This window comes from Malaclemys terrapin, chromosome 7, assembly GCF_027887155.1.
Source record: "Malaclemys terrapin pileata isolate rMalTer1 chromosome 7, rMalTer1.hap1, whole genome shotgun sequence".
Lineage (NCBI taxonomy): Eukaryota > Metazoa > Chordata > Testudines > Emydidae > Malaclemys > Malaclemys terrapin.
The window spans coordinates 92,351,042-92,368,830 of record NC_071511.1 but is presented as its reverse complement, the minus strand read 5'-3'; the positions used below and the strand labels follow the sequence as shown (position 1 = coordinate 92,368,830).

The window sequence follows — 17,789 nt, the reverse complement described above, 5'->3', positions numbered from 1 at the left end:
GTAGAATACAGCTCTGTGAATGCACAGCATTTAGATTTGTTTACAACAAAATAAAGTATTCATTTAACAAAACAGAGATTCAAACGATAACAAGCTGAAATATTGGAAACAAAGGGTTACGTACAAAGTAAAATCATAATGTGCATACTAGAGTCTAAACTTAATTGACAACATATTCACATCGTGTAGAGAAAAAACTCATCCAAAATCCTTCCACCATATTGCAGTTAGGCTTGGCTGTAATCTTCCATTCATGAGACAAGCATGCTGTCGTCTTGACTCCTCGATGGAAGGATCCAGAATGTGTCTATCTCTATAGTTTATATACAGTGTTGTTGTAGCTGTGTTGGTCCCAGGATATGAAAGAGAGAAGGAGGGTGACGCAATATCTTTTATTGGCCCAGCTCCGTCAACGAAAGGTACAAGTTCTCAAGCTACACAGAACTTTTCTTCAGCTCTGTCTCTGCTTCCTTCTCTGGACATGAAGGAGAATGCTGTGTTAGCTCCATAAACAGAAGTTTTGATCCAATAAAAGATATTACCTCATCTACCCTGTTTCTCTATGGGTATAGTCCACAAACCCATTGTCTTTACTTGCAAATAGGATAACCCTTGCTGCTTGTGTTTTCCTTGCTAGGATCTCCCCAGAGCCTTTGCAATTACTTGATTAGGATTTTGCTCAGACTGGAAATAGGTGTACATTGTGAAGTATGCTATACAATTTACATGTAGACAGAGCGATTTAAACAAATATCTTCTGCATACAAGAAACCTTTTTTCTCACCATTGGGTGACCAGTTCCAAGTCCAGATCTTAAGAACATAATGTTCAGTGTATATGTATGTAACTCCTCACATATTATCCGTGCATACATTTCACAATAATTATGAAGACCACTGTGGCACAAGCTATCAGCAGAGATCTCGCATGACTCTCTTTGGTGAATTACTATGTAGATACACTGGGTCTTGTAGCCTTTATGCACCCCTCCGCTAGTTGGCACCAAAAGGTCTCTGGGACACACTCCCTGCCCCCACAAATGTCCATTGATTTGTCACATATAATGAAGCAAAAAATACGTTGCAGCTACATAGTGCTTTTTTTTCAAGGATTTCAAGATGCTGACCCAGTTCGTCTTGCTTGCTAACTGAAGAGACTTCTATAGAAGACAACATATGTGTTCTGAATGCTATCATTCTAAAACTATCTTTTACTGTCATCTGTCTAGAATAATTCCCCTTGGGTCAAAATATGAAATGAATATCTAGATTTGACTGTAGTGTTAGAGAATTTAGTGCATTTAGTTTTATTCTTAGAGGCTCAATTCACATCCAAGCATGACAAAGCAGCAGTCTGTTCAGAGCGTCCTCATATAAGGTTAAGACTAAGAGCATATGTTATTACTAGCACTCTAGCTGAAATCTGGATGAGTACAGTAAAGCTCAAAATAGCTTTCATAGCCATTTAAGGTAAGTATTGGCTCTGAAAAAATCATATTTAGTAAGGACACAAGAAAATTGTTATAATGCATCCACGGAACCTAAAATCTTAGTCAAAATGGTGTATGGCATAGAAAAACTTTTAACTGAGTTTCTAGGCTGTATTGAGAAGCCAAGTCTACAAGTTTTCTTTCTGTGATGCCACAGAAAGTCCTAAAATGATGGCAATAATTAGCCTTTTGCTGTGTGTGGCTTTTTTCTCCCAAAAAAATCTTTGTTCATGAACAAAAACTCATGAATTTGTTCTTTCACCAATTTATTTTTGTTACAGTAGTGCTGGCACTAGGTGTTATCTGTTTTAGCTCCTTCCAATTACAAGTGCAAAATACTGTTGCATTTTCTCCTTTTAGGAAGGAAGGATGTTTAAACTTCTGCCAAAACAGGTGTAGGAGTAGGGGGTCATTTAAAAAAAAAAAGACTTGTTTTAATCTGCACATTGGAAGAAAAGTGTTCTATAATGACTGAATAAAATATTTCTTATAATTTACAGGTGACCAAAGTTCAGTATTAAATTATTGTATCTGCCTCATTATTCCTTTCCTATGACAGGCTAATGTTGTTGTTACATTTTAACATCTAATTTGTCAAATTAGAAAAAAGACAGTAAGCATGGGGCATCCAGTGTGCCATCTCTGATTAATGGGATGCTGGCCAGAAGAGTTGGTTCAATCTGTACTTACAGTAGGTTATACAGACCTTAATTTAATGCATCTGGTTTTCAAGGTGGATTACTAGGTTTTTGAAAAGTCCTAATTTTTTTTATAATAGAAATTATATTATTCCTACTGAGTAATTGCTATTAAGAACTTGGTGATTGGAAGTTAGATTTTATAGCTTATTAAATGGCAAACTGCAAGTCTTTAAAAAGCCTAACACAAACACACACGGAACAGTTAAATTAATATTGAATTTTTAACTGTCAAGCTGTGAGCTAATGAGCATTGATTATTTTACAAAGTCTTCAGCCAATATAACAAACCTAAATTCCTGTTTAATAAGAGTGCTTTCTTTTACTAAAAAAAGCAGCAGGAACTATGAGTAATTTATACAACAGAAGCTCCACGATAGTTAGATCATATTTGGAAAGAGTCCTTCCAGAACCTCTCTATCCAGAATATCTTCTGGTTTTGGTCAGAGAGGCTATTCAGACTATCAGTGGTGGATCTAAACATCCCCACCTCTGAGTTTTGGTCAGAGCTGAATCTGGAAATGGTTCTATTTTCTAGCTCCCTTTCAGATAGTCAGTCTTCAGAAAACACACTCAGAGGAGTAGGAAATTGGAAGATCTATCTGATACCCTAGGATTTCTGCCTTTGTCTTTATATGAACACAAAACAAAACATATATAAATACATGCACAAGAGGGAAATAACATAAAATAATATTTAATGTTCATTATTTGTAAATCCTGGAGGTAGGGGGAACCTTTCTGCCTTTTTTTTTTTTTTCTTTAGTCTCCAAGTGGGTGTCCTGGGCATAACCTGACTGAGGAGGTAAATTGTTTACAGAATTCACCATCATATCTGGCATCTTTCACAATAGGTATTTACTCAGCTGTTTTGGCTGATTATCATACTGGACAACCTCCCCAAAATGGTGGTCCCCAAATCCATTCAGGACTGTATTAATTCCTAGACTACCTAGTCCATTTTATCCTGAAATAGCCTTTTTGAAGGCAGATGTGCATACACAATAAGTGTCTTTTTAAAAATGAATTTCCCCCTCACTCAGGAAGATCTTTAGGGATGCTAATCTATTTTTCAAATATTTAATTGTGTGTAAACACAGGTGTTAACTGTCTCTCACAGGTGTCACTCACTGTTTCTTAATGGGATGAAGGGGTGCGTGTGTGCATTTTACTGTAAATCTCTATTAGCAATGTTTGTCCTCCTCCTCCAAAAGAAATATAAGTTATGGATAGCTACCCATTCCTCTGTCAGAATCACTTTGCAAGTTTCCTACTTAAGCATCTGAACCAAGTTATTGTCATAACTGATTTTTTTAATAGTCTTTTCCTATGATAAATATTCTTTGGGCATCTGTTACTTTGTGGAGCTATTTGCTTCAGCTAAACAAGGCTTTACTGGAATGCCACGTTCGTGGGGTTACAGAGGCACTGGAAGTTGCTCCTCAAAATGAAACTCAGTGCCTCAGAGATCCCCAAATCTTTGAGAACTAGGCATGTTCTAGCCTGTCTTGTGTAAGTGAGTGTGATGTCCCTATAGTTACAGTGAAATAATTACAAAGAATATGGCTTTCCATTGCCTATCCAGATAGGCTTTGAAAGACATTATTAAATTTTTAGGCTAAAGGTACACTTTAGCTTGGGTGATTGGGGCCTTGTTTTGACATTCTTCCTTGTAATTTCTGTTTGCGCTTTAATGAGGAAAGTGAAAACAATATATTGAGCAAAACTGCAGGGGAATTACATATTTTAATAAACATTGAATAAAGAAGATAATTTTAGCCAATAGCAGTAAAATACATTAATAGCCTATTTAGATATTCACATGGGGGGTGCATGGTCAATACAGCTTATAATTTGGAAATTCTTTCCCATAAGGAAGTAAACAATAAAACTTTAGAAACAAGTGTGAAAATACTTTTTTTTTTTTTTAAGACCATATGTTTCATTTTTCAAAAATGTAGGTCTAAAACACATTTAATTTCTCTAGGGTTTAGGTTTATTCCATTCCAAACACTCCATTTCAAAAGTTGTGTACTAGTCTAAAAATGGTGGTCCCATCATGTTATCAGATTCTATTCTTGCCAGTGAACTGTTGTACTTTGCGTAAATGAACACTTTTTAAAATATACACTCTAATCTCACAATTGAGGCTTACAAGTTCTACTGTTGAGCAATGCTTCTATTTTCTTCTTTTTTAGTTGAGATGCTGGGGAGAACACAAAACAGGTTTTGTACTGCACTTGATGGAAAACTAGCTTTCACAGGTGTTATGCATGCATGTTAAAGGAAAAGGGGCTCTATTTTTCCTTCAACTTTGGACTTGACTTTTATTCTGTTTCCAATCCCTGAGGTTAGAAAATCTGTCAGAAACCTAGGAATGATTATATTTAAAATTCTTTTTGAAAAAACAAACAAGAAAAATATTGCCAAAATACACAACTAAAATACAACCATGTAGTGTAAGGAGGTACAGCACAAACAAAACTTAAAGATTATTGCTAGACCTAAATGTCTGCCTGCTCCCATATTACCGCTAAGATTTCTTTATAGAAGGACGTTTCCTAGAATTCCCTAGCCAAAAGATTTAAAATCTTTAACCACTTCGCTCCTGTACAAGGGGAAAAAAACATAATACTCATATGCTACACACGTACCTTAATCCACTCTCACCACTCCTTAATGCAAAATTCCCATAGTAAAAACACATTTTTATTTAACCTTCCACAAACAATATTTCCTGTAACAAAATTTCCTCATTTACAATACTACATCTGAAAAAGGGAATAGGCCTAAAATCAGAGATCAAACTATCTTCTCAAGCATATGGAATCCAAGCTTCTGCCTGCATCTTCTATACAGGAAGAGCCAAACCACACATGAGATATCTAGGTACAACCACTAGAAGAGTTGGAGGGGTGTGGGGGGGAAAGAGGGCAGAAACTTTTTGCTGTTCTGTGGTGGTCACTTTGATATGGTTACCGGATTGAGGCATTTTCACAGTAGATCACTCCATAACTTCTGCATCTTTGATTGCTCAGGGTGAGTAGCAGTTTACAGCTCTCACCATTTAGTTGCATAATCAAACATATAATTTACAAACCAAAAAAGAAGATACCAAATGTGAATCAATATGCATTCTATCTGGTATACAACAACCCTCTCTGGATTGAATAATATCAATTTGATAATCTGATTCTTAGGTACTCTTCCCCTGAAAGAACAAGTCTCTTTTATGTTCTAAAGGTCTACTTCTGCATCCAGAACCTTCTAAACATTTCTCATTCTTGATATACTGTACATGTAAAACCTTAACATTTTCTGATTTTTTTTTCTTTTGGTAGATTAACTTTGCATTCTTTTAACATAAGGGATATTTCTTAGGTTCTTTTTGTTTTGTTTTTTGAAGAGAAAAATAATCCATAATCTGTAACTATTAGGCCAATCATCACCAGAAATCCTCATCTTCTGTAGGTATGCCCTGTTTCAGGACAGCATGCAGGGCCGGCTCTAGGCACCAGCAAAACAAGCTGGTGCTTGGGGCGGCACATTTTTAGGGGCAGCATGGCCGGCGCCAGAATGCCGCCCCTAAAAATGTGCCCCGGCCGCCCTAGCTCACCTCTGCTGCTGCTGCCACGGCGTGCGAAACAGCTGATTCGCGTACCACTACTCGCCCTCCCTCCCAGGCTCTCAAGCCTGGAAGGGAGGGGGAGCAGTGGCGTGCGAATCAGCTGTTTCGCTTGCCACGGCGGCTTGGGGTCTCCCCCTCCCTCCCAGGCTCTCAAACCTGGGAGGGAGGGGGAGATCCCGAGCGGCCGTTTCGCGCGCCGCTGCTCCCCCTCCGTCCCAGGCTTGAGAGCCTGGAGGGAGGAGGCAGGGCTGGGGATTTGGGGAAGGGGCAGAGTTGAGGTGGGGCAGGGGGTGGGGTAATTAAAGAAGGGGGGGGGCAGCCAAAATTGTTTTTGCTTTGGGCGGCAAAAATCCTAGAGCCGGCCCTGACAGCATGTATAAACTTAACTTAATTTATTGTACTGAACAGAGAAGGACTTAAGTATGTGTGTTAAGTGCTTTCCTGAATCAGGGCTTTAATGAGGGAAGGGCTGATAGATGAAAGCTTTGGAGATGTCATGAGTGACTTAAATCAAAGGGTCACAGGTAGGCAAGCTGTTATAACAGTAACTTGAAAATACTCTGTAAATGTTGGTAATAATCACATCCTGAATTATTACACTTTCCAGCCTTTTCTCTTGGCGTTTTGTTAACCTGTGGTATGGATAATACCTTATAAAAAAGGAAGTAACTCAAGGTACCATTTGAATAAAATTTCTCTACTTATAAATTGCATTTGAGACTTTTACAGACAGTTTGGGTCCCATTGAATAGCTAATGGAAAGCTAGATTAGACAACATTTGCTGGTACTTGCTCCCTGACTGTAAATTGAAAATGTGTATCTTTGTTGCCATATTTTATTTTGTAGCAAAATGTGTCCTCATTTTTAAACATCATGTTTGATGGATTTAACTAGAAGAATGCTGTGGCGGTAGCCTGGAGTCCTGCAGTACATACACTCTAAAAGAGTCTGATCCTACAGCACGACCCTTTTACGGTAGTCTGTTGGACTCCAAGTGGAAAAGGACGGCAGTCCTAGCTCCTGATCTGGAGGTATTCAGAGACCATTCCAAAAAGGCAAAACTTGACCACAAATTTAAACAAACTGAATGGAATTATTTTGCATGTAATGAAATGTATTTGGCTCATGTGAGGCTTTTTCCCCCTCCCCATCACAGTGATGTAATAACACAAGAAAGACCGATACTATTGATGGTTCTAAGGGGGGTGTTTGCAAGAGATGAAGAGACCTCACCAACCTTAAGATTTTATTTTTACCTTCTTGAACTCCATTCTCCTCAGTAAGCATTTATTGTGTATCTCGTAACCCAAAGCCCTGCAAGCCCTTCCCTTTTATATGTGGTACTTAGTCTGTGAGCCACTAACTGAGAATTTTTTGTAGGCTCCAGGCAAGCTTGTTTCCTCTCTGTGATGAACTGCATGGAATTTCCATATTGAAGAGTCAAGCAGTTAGTTAAAAATAAGATTTATTAAGTATATAGAGAGGTTCAGTTTAAAACAATGCTTTTACAACATAACTATTCTGGTTCTCTGGAAAAGCTCTGTCAGATACTTCAATTACACCTACGGGGAACTGAATACAAATTACACCTCTACCCCAATAGAACGCTGTTCTCAGGAGCCAAAAAATCTTACCGCGTTATAGGTTGAAACCATGTTATATCGAACTTGCTTTGATCCGCTGGAGCGCGCAGCCCTGACCCCCTGGAGCGCTGCTTTACCGTGTTATATCCGAATTCGTCTTACATCGGGTCGCATTATATCGGGGTAGAGGTGTACGTTACCGTCTGAAAGGCACTTTCTTTTCTCTAGTCTTCTTAACCAGCCAGTCTGCCTGATATATTTTCTTCTAGTTTTGCCCCTAGCTGCCTCCCTTCAGGTGTCTCTGGTGTAGGTGGTGTGTTTATACTGGATGCCCCAAGTTATGTTCCTGATCTCTGTTCCTAAATTTGTTCTGGGTTGCATTCAGTGCTGTTTCACTTCCCATATGCTTGGTCCACCTTTGTTTCTCTAAATGTCCCTTTTCAAGGTACAAACCACACAAATGACAGCCTTTCTAAATTAGGGAAATTGGCACCAGTGTAAACTACACTGATGCAATCCTTACAAGAAAGTACAGAGTAAATTCCATTAAGCATGTTCCAGTTTTTGCCAATGCAGCACATCTGCATTAGGGCTCTGGATGGGTGCAGCTATACCAGTACAAATTTTCCTGGTGTTATGCAGGAGCTGAGTCTTTCCATCCACATTTGCATTTGCTCTTTCCTCCCTCTTTGAGTGATGGTCTGACATTGAAAGAAGTCCTTTTGGGATGTTAATTAAACTTTGTTCTCTTATTTATTGTATGGGACTGAAATTGTTGTTCTAGCAGATGGCTAATTGCCTGCTTTTGGCCCAGTGTTTCAAGAGACGGGGATCATATTCTTAACATTAATTCTGGTTTCTCTAAAATGTGAATTATTGACAGATTAACCCCCAGTCTGTCACATGAGGTTTTGGTGCATTACTCTGTACATTACTAATTACTGTAGCATTAACTTCTCTTGTAATCTAAGGTTGTATAGTGCTTCATGCTATTTTGAATTGCCCACTGTAGTAAATCTTTCTCTTTTAGTGAAGCGTCTCACATTTATGCAGGTGTAATCAACAGCTTGTTAGCTCATTGGGCCAAATTCTGCACTGAAGGGTGGCCACTTCCAAAAAGCAGCTCTACACCTGGCATAGGTGGATCACCCCAGTGTAGAGAGCCTCTGTTGGCATATACCTAGTATAGTGGCTTCTGAGCCAAGTCTCCCACTTGCTGATGTAATGGGTATAGCTGCATTTTCTGTGTGTTCTGGCAGTCTTCAACTGCCATATTGGCTCCTTTGAGCTTTTGGCAGCAACACAGGTTAGAGATACTCTAACATACCCTGGAGTACAGGCCTGTCACACAGCAGCTCAGGATTGATAACTCCAGAGGTGGTTTAAAGTCACTGTTGAATATTCTCTCGAGAGGAGGCCACAGCTAAAGATCTGGGCCTTTATATAGTACAATTATTTAAATGTTTCTTAAGATACTCTTTCTCAAACTCTATGAATCCCAATATAATTAGCTGTCCTACTGCCTTATTGATTATCTTGATGGTTATTCAAATTGACTTGGAAAAGATGAAACCCATGGAGTTGTTGAGTGCCATTATTTTCCCTCTTTATTCCTGATAGTTTCTCCATTATATCATGAACTTCCCTGGAACACAATAACTGCTTATTGCCAGGGTTCCTATCTATTCATGTATCTTTCTTTAGAGAGTAATAAGAAAATTAATAAGTGCCTCTTTCTACTCTGAGTGTCCGTCAGTATTCGGAACCATTAAACTCCGTACTAAATAAATATTCATGAAAGGGCACTCTTCTTCAAATGGGGTCATCTGGAGATAGTCTGCTCCATTAAAAATATTGTAGGTTTATTTTACTTACAGATGGCCTCCATTGGGATAGCGAATCAGAAAATACAAATGAAATAGTGAGTCTCCTTCAAACATAAAAAAGAGAATGCAGTAACTGTCCATTATTAAACCACTTACTCTTGATTGAAAAGAACATACTTTTGGGGCTGTTTATCCTTCTCTATCAAAAAGTTTAGACTCATTCTTTTGTTAGTTCAAGGACTGATGCAATTTTATAAAACTAAAAATTAAGGAATAATGGGTGATGGAAATATGAGTTTATTATGCTGTGTATGAATTAATTTCATGCTTAGATAAATGTCCTATATAAAATACCTTTTTATTTGAAATGCTTCCAAAAATAATTTTAATGTATAAAAACTGTATTTATTAGACAAGCTAGGAAAGTTAAGTATGTAGGAATGTACTGTACTTGCATGAGTAATTCTTTATATTACCAGTCTGACAAATATCCACCCCTTGGAACAACAGAATAAATCTTACTGTAGTCATGACCATATATTTGCACTTAATTTTGGATTAGCTCAAGCTGAGCATTATTTTATATGGTGGATGTAAAAAATCATTGATTAAAGGAATTCACATTGCTCAAGCTATTTTTTTAAGTTGGTGATAGGATGTGAACACTGGCATAAGCTTACCAGTATAAGCACTGGGGGATTAATTAATTCATATGTGGATTGCCTTTATGAAGAGGAAGACGGTTTACAGACATTGAAATGGTGCTCATCACTGTGGTTGCTGGCTTCTACTAAAAATATCTGTCTCAGGCTAACTACTTCTAAAAGTGACCATTTTAATGATATGTTGATGGGTAAATCTGATTAAAATCAATATTATCCACGATAATCTGTGGAGGCATTGATTTTTATGATTTTTCACTTTTGGCTAAGATGAAGTATTATCAATATAATATCTGGCATATCTTTTGTCTCGTGAGAGTGTTCTGTACTGGCAGGGAAATGTCTCAGTGATTTAGTGGGTCATCTTCATCCTTAATTTCTGTGATCTTCTTCATGTGCTGTCTTAGTAGGACCTTGTATATGCTGTAAAAAGGTCTAGGAGGTTTTCTCACATGGTGATAGGAAGTCTGTGTGAAAATGTCACCAATTCCTGTAGTTTGCTTATGTCATACTTGCTCTGCGGCTTCTGTTCCCCAAAAGATAATTCCTAATGGTTTTTCTGCTCCTTTTGCCACTCCTGCTTTATCATTCAGACTTTCTGAGCCCCTTCTGGAGCCCCTGAGTTTTTTTTCCCCTACTTTTCATAGTCTCTGCAATAATTTATATAATTTTTCTGTTGTCTCCCTAACTGATCAGATTTGGCTCCAACTCTGTGTCTGAATTCCCTACAGGCACTTGATGGATATTCTTATTCTTATTTATTATGATCACTCTATTTGAAATAATTGGACCTTATTTTATCATTACGGAGAGTCTTGTTTTGACAATTAAAACTGAAATAAATGTCTATAAATGTAATGTTAGTTGATATGATTAACATGGAAGCTTCTGTTCTACTTGTTAGCACTCTGAATGCTAATAACAAATGCTCTTTTTTACGGGGTAGGAAACACCAAGAAAGCACTACTTAGACAAATCACAGTACTAAAACTGCACTTCTGAGAGCATGATAAAAGCTCAGTCTTGCAGTAGCCTAGAGGAGCCAATGAGGGAGGAAGCTGAATATCCATCATTTCTTCATCCTTGTTAATTTCCATAGTCTTTCATTACCATTAACAAGAGCAATAAAAGAATAGGTGTGGTTTGGGTTGTTTTTATTTGCTTGCCCTAGTAATCATAATGATGAATTTTTAACTTTAATTAGATATCATGAAAGTAAAAAGTTTTCAACAAAGTTAGTCTAGCTGTTTTTCTAACTGAAAATGCTAGTGTGCTTTACACATATCAATTAGGTCAGTGCTGTTTGTGTTTGATGTAAAGCATTTTGTTTTGCGTATTTCAATGAAATAGATGACTGAAAGCCATATTTGATATTAAAGAATAAATTCTGTGCGTAACAAAAGGTTGAGCTGTGTTTTCCCAATACACTTGCAACACACATGCTATATGGAGTAATATCCACAAGACTTATTTTGAAAGAATTTCTATAATGCAACAAAACCAGTGTACTTCTAACTACATATTTTCTATATTTCATTTTTGTTTTAAGCTTCTAGAGCCACAACCTGGGCTCTTGTTCAAGAAAATGTGGTTGTCTTGAAATATATTATTTGTTTTATATTGCTAGATTATATTTTCATATAGTAAACTTCACCCCAGTGCACAGACTCTACACATGGTCCTACCTACCACTTAAACTCCTTCTCCTAGATCCAGCCCACAACACCTACTCTTAATAGTTGGACTCAGCACTGAGGAAATGTGCAGGAGATAAAGGTGGAAGCAACACTGCTGCGTTAGGACCAAGCATCCACCTCATGAATAGGGAGGATGGGAGGAGCTGGGTGGCAGTGAATCATCCACCTGTAGCTACCACCAGCACATTGGTGTGCAAACAGCTGCTGAGAAGCTAAGATTGGCATCATGCCAAGGGTGTGAGATTCTTGCATGTTCCCCACATATCTTGCTTCCACTTTATGTGGAGCTTAAGTGATGCATACAGTTTTGTGAGGATCCTCAGCACTAGAATGAATTTAACTGAGAAGGGCAGATCATTTGGCTGGCTTCAATTGTCATTGACGTATATTGACGTATACAATATACATATTGTATATTGACTTCAGTAGAACAATGACAATTTACACTGACAGAAAATCTGCCTAGTAATGAGTGGGATTAAAATATGCTCTTCTGTCTGAATGTCGAATATAGTAGTGACAGACTATCTGGTGGTGTATCATGTAAGTAAACCGACTACCCAGAGCATGAACCATCTGAGCCTTTTAGATGAGGGGCCTGATTTTGATGTCCGTTACACTGGAGGAAATCATGAGACTTCATTTAAATCAAGTAATCATCTGGTGTAAATGAAATCAGAAGTAGACCCAGGGAGTCACTAATCAAGTCAAAGTTCTTCAATACAATAAGATACCTTTTACATCTTCTTTACTGTAGATAGGCTTTGAAGTGAATTTTTAAAATTCAAATGCCTACAGGCTTTGTCATTCTGGAACAGGCCAATAGACCATTTGGTCCACTATTCTGCCACATATGGGTCCATGGAAGAACACTCCTCACCTCATGGACCTGGCATATTTTGTAATATAGTATAAGGAACTGGTTTTGGGGAAAATAACCAGACGGTGATTGACTTATTGAACATTAATACTCCCTCTTTTAAAATCCCAACTGCTTGTAAATGTAGTAGCAGTTTTGTTTTGTTAGTGTCTACTCTCTAAAAAGAAAATCATTTGCACTCTCTCATCAAATGTTTATATAAAGCCAACATGTGGAGTAAAAGTGTATATGTCTGTGATCCCACAAATGCTAAAGACAAAGGTATCAAACAGAGATGGGTTAATGACTTAGATATTGCTTCCAAATGATCCTTATTTAAATTTTCCTTTTAAATAAGCCCTAGTTTGTACACACATACCATCCTCAGCTATTCATTTGTACAAAATCCTTTAAGAAGCTTTTTTTAAAAAAAAACGTAGTGATCTTATTACACTCTGTACTAACAGATGGCTTAAGATGTACTTGATAGACAATCTGGGGGGAAATATGTTGAGCATGAATAATAGTGTACTATTTAACAGTTACACCTGAGGACACAATATAGGAGATGATCCTTCATGTAGTGGGAGTTGATGATACCTCAGTAAAAACTTTGTAAAATATTTAGAAACAATTCTGTTGGTCATAGAAAATATATCTTCTGCGGTGGCAGATATACTGAAGTACTTCTGAAAAAAACAGATTAAACTGTACATTCTGCTATACATTCCAGAATATTATAAGAATAAGGATGTTAAAATATCTGGTTAACAATTTATATCTTTTTATATTATCTATGTTGACAATAAACTGCTTTCCTGCTAACACTATCAAAAGTTGCTACTTAACCTGAGGACCTCTGACTTTACTTCTAAAGAAATTGCATGCAAAAAACCCAAACAATTGTATATTTTTTTGCACATGCTAATAAAATAATTCCTTGAAGACACCGCTAATGTATAATCAAAGAAATTAATTCTTATTTCTGTAATAATGTTTTCTATGTTGTATTTAATGAACTTTTGGAATATCCTTAATACTACAGAAGGAATGCCCAACATGTAAATTATTGCAACTTTTTGTATTCTCCATTTTTTTTGTCATTATACAAACATAATAAACTACAAGTCACAAAATCTTAAATTTCTCTTTTGTTTTGTATACATTGAGAATAAATACTAGAGTAGTTACATTATTCTCATGACATCAATATAAACTTGAAACCTGTAGTTTAGAGATGACAATTATAAGCATTTAACTCCACTTCTCTTCAAAACTTGGCATATCTAATGTTCGATTTATAAGCATTCACAAGTTAACAAACACATGCACACATACCCCTTTGTATTTTTCATTTCTTCACAGATGGACTTTGCTTTCAGATATTTTGGGAAAGTATTGGAATCTTTACAAGCAAATACATCCATCAGCGCACAGGGCACTGTGTGAATGTGCTAAACTTCACATACTGTTAATGAACTAAATTGTCAGACAAGTGGATAAATCTTGCCTTTCTTGCCATAGGTCCAAGGATCTAATAAAGGAGGCAATCCTTGACAATGACTTCATGAAGAATCTAGAACTATCTCAGATCCAGGAGATTGTGGATTGTATGTATCCAGTGGAATATGGCAAAGACAGTTGCATCATCAAAGAAGGAGATGTGGGTTCACTGGTGTATGTCATGGAAGGTATGGTTTGTAACCCTGACGCTTTGACCATTTAAATAATTCCTTTTCATCTTATCAACCTGCACTCAGGCTGAAAATGTATTTCCTGGCACAGATCTATTTTTATCTGTAGGGGAAGTGTTTGAAAAAGAGGTGAAATACTACTTAAATATGATTACTGCCTCATTGTATGGACTATTCATTTTGGGAATGTTAGTACTAGAATTCATTGTGAGCGAAGTCCCTGACCCTACATTGAGATCCACTAGCAGTGACCTGAACCTGCGTAAAGTTCTTTGAGTTTGAGTTTATGCCGGTAGATCTTGATGTAAGTTCAGAGAATAATGAAAGAAGGGTGGTCTTGTGGTTAAGGCCCAAGACTGGAGATCAGAAGAACTGACAGTAAAATGGGGATAATCTATTACTTCTCCACCTCCTAGAGTGCTGTGAAGCTAAGTTAACTAATGTTTGTAATGCACACTATGAGCCTCATATGTGAAAAGCACCATGCAAGTGAAAAGTATTCTTATTTAGGAGTAATGATGGAGAATAACTATAGATTCATCACAATGTCTGATAATACAAATAAAGTAACAAGAAGACTGTATTTTCTCTTTGGAACAAATTAGTGTGTATGGGGGGTAGTCTATATTCTTCTCTTGGGAAGCCACAATATTTCTGAGAATCTCGTGGTCTGATTTTTATAGGTGCTCAGCCCTGCGAGCTCCCTTTGCTGTCAGTGCTCAGCCCCTCTGAAAAGCAGGCTAAGGATGCATATCCTGGGACTCCTGAGTTGCTCTAAGACTTTCCATACACAGTGTGTGACAGTTTCAAGATATTACTTTTTGAAAAAAAAAAAAAAAAAAAAAAAAGTGTGTCTATATGGGAACACAGGAATTGCCATATTGGATCATACCAGGAGTTCATCTAATGCAGCAGTTCTCAACCAGATGTCTGGGGCACCCTAGAAGGCTGCGAGCAGGTTTCAGGGGGTCTGCCAAAATAAACCAGACAGCAGTGCCAGCGTTAGACTCACAGGGGCCCCAGGGCTGAAAGCCGAAGCCTGAGCAACTTAACTTTGGAGGGCCCCCTGTGGGGTGGGGCCCCAGGCAATTGCCCTGCTTGGTACCTCCTAATGCCAGCTCTGGCTTTTAATCTACTGAATATGCAGAAAAACAGGTGTGGCACAGGTGGACTGGAATTTTTATAGCACGTTGGGTGGGGGGAGGAGGGGCTCAGAAAGAAAAAGGTTGAGAACCCCTGATCAGGGGCGGCTCCAGGCACCAGCGCAGCAAGTGCCCGCCTGGGGCGGCAAGCCACGGGGAACGGCCTGCCGGTCACTCTGAGGGCGGCAGTCAGGAGGCCTTCGGCGGCGTGCCTGTGGGAGGTCCGCCAGTCCCACAGTTTTGGCGGCAATTTGGCGGCGGGTCCGCTGAAGCTGCGGGACTGGCAGATCACCCGCAGAAACACCGCCGAATTCACGTGACCGTGGACCACCCGCAGGCGTGCCGCCGAAGACTGCCTGACTGCTGTGCTTGGGGCAGCAAAAAACATAGAACTGCCCCTGCCCCTGATCTAATAGAGTATCCTGTTTCTGAGAGTGGCTAGTACCAGAGGCTTCAAAGACAGGTGCCCCTGGCATTGGCCACTGTCAGAAACAAGCTGCTATACTAGCTGGACTATAGTATATCAAAATAAATATACGTGCATACAATAATTTTTCTATTCCTTGTCAGAAACATCTCTTATGTTAGTTTGTGAGACCAGGTAAACATGGAAGAAGAATGTAGTTTGAACTGTACATACCATACTGGTTCAAGTCTCTGAACCATGTACTGGAAAACATGTATCTATGAATTCATTTCCTATACTTAGATTGTTCATTTAAACAAAAGGATGCTCAAGGCTGTAAGCCATGCTGTTTAAACAGAATTACTTGCCAAACTCTTAATAATGCTCTCCAGTTGCAAAATTCTTCAGCAGTTTCCTAAAACAGCTTTCATTTTTCCATCCTTTTAAGGCTAACTCCTTTCTCAAGGCACAGATTTGATTTCTTCAGCTTTTGATATTTATATATTTTATGCATTAGAACAATATTCTGCACTGTGAATTAGTAAACGGGAGAGTAAAAAACCAGCTCGCTGGACATGTTTTTCCCATTTTATATAAAAAGGCAAGTAATTTAAAAATAAATAGTTTGATTGTATGAGATGTCAAAAATAATCATTTTTACTTAACTTTAAAACATACCACGTTGAAACAGAACACGTGTTTCAAATGTGTGGGGTGTGGGTTTTTTTTGTTTTGTTTTTTGTTTTAAATTTAGCAGTGTGGTAAGTTAAGGTTCGTAGGCTTTTGCATGCATTGTTCAATGCCATCTCTCAATACAAAAGATTTCCAGAATGCTCAAAATCCAAACCTGTGCTAACACAACACTGCTAATATGTGCAAGGGGTACGGCTGGTGACAACCATTCTATCAGGCATTGTCCCTTGGCAAATCTGAGAGGAAATAACTGCAGAACCAATGTTGACTCTGTTGGTCCCAGTTGTGTGCCTTGGAGAGAAATTTTGGGGCCAAGGTACAGGCACGAATGCGAAGAAAAGGTTCCTCAGGCTGCCATTTTGCCACCAGAATCTGGTTGTGGAATACTAAAGAGGAGTTGACTCTTCATTGGAAGACCTGGGCTTACGTTACTCCACGAGAGTTATAAAATTTCTCTAATTACGGCTGCCCACGATAAATGCTGCATTTACCTACCAGAAGTGCTAAGGACACTGAAGCCTCCATGTTGTGGGGTTTTCAGGTCAACTTTGTCTCTGCTGCAGCTTTTATGTATGAGGACATGACCTTTTTGGCTCTCAACAAGTCTGTTTGTCTTTGGCAGATCTTGTAACTTAATTTAATATTTATTTATATAGCTCCATAGCATTTTCTAAACAAAAAATGACAAAACGTGTACAGTCTATGCTTAGACATACTGCAGTGAGTGACAACAAAAACAGTGGAGAGGGAAGATGATTTATCCTGTGGGTCAAAACAGGGTTATGAGCACAAGCTCATTTGCTTGCTTTGGCCAGGTATATATGCATCTTAATCAGGGCTTTGGAGCGGAGCACGGAGCAGTGGAGCTGCAGGTTTTTGCCTGGAGCTGGAGCAGAGCCGGAGCACAGTTCCAAAGCCCTGATCTTAATAGTTAATCTTTTTAAAGTTTTTGTTTGCTGTTTATAGACGTTAGTTTTAATGTGCAAGTTTCACTGGAGAAATCTTTCATTAGTTTACTATCAACACGATTTTCTCAAATCATGTTGAAAACGTTCTTTTTATGGATTCTATTCTTTACTCCTGAGGGAATTCTGCATCAAAATATAAAAACTCTGCACAAAATATTTTAAAACTGCAAATTTTATTTGTCAAATAACTGTGGAGGCTTCCGCATGGTAGTGGGGAGTCCAGAACACTGGCTGCACGGAGGAGGGAGATCCTGTGCCCGGGACAAGGACTTGGTGGTGAGACTGCACCCTTCCCTGACACAGTGCAAGACCAGGCCTGTCCCAGACACACCCTAGGGTCTGCCCCTCTGTGCCAGGCACACCAGGTGTGGGCAGGCAGGCTCAGCCCAGCAGGATCCAAGTGTGGAGGGGCTTAGTGTGGGGGATCCAGGTGTGGGGCAATC

General features: G+C 38.5%; 1 protein-coding gene across 2 annotated transcripts in view; it reads left to right on the top strand.

The window, feature by feature from the left end:
• PRKG1 (protein kinase cGMP-dependent 1) overlaps window positions 1-17,789 on the top strand; it is a 925,158-nt gene that overhangs the window by 115,631 nt on the left and 791,738 nt on the right. For both annotated transcript variants that reach the window (XM_054034323.1, XM_054034322.1), the window contains exon 2: window positions 13,968-14,134. In XM_054034323.1, coding sequence (XP_053890298.1) covers window positions 13,968-14,134 — 167 coding nt within the window. The remainder of the gene's footprint in view (window positions 1-13,967; window positions 14,135-17,789) is intronic.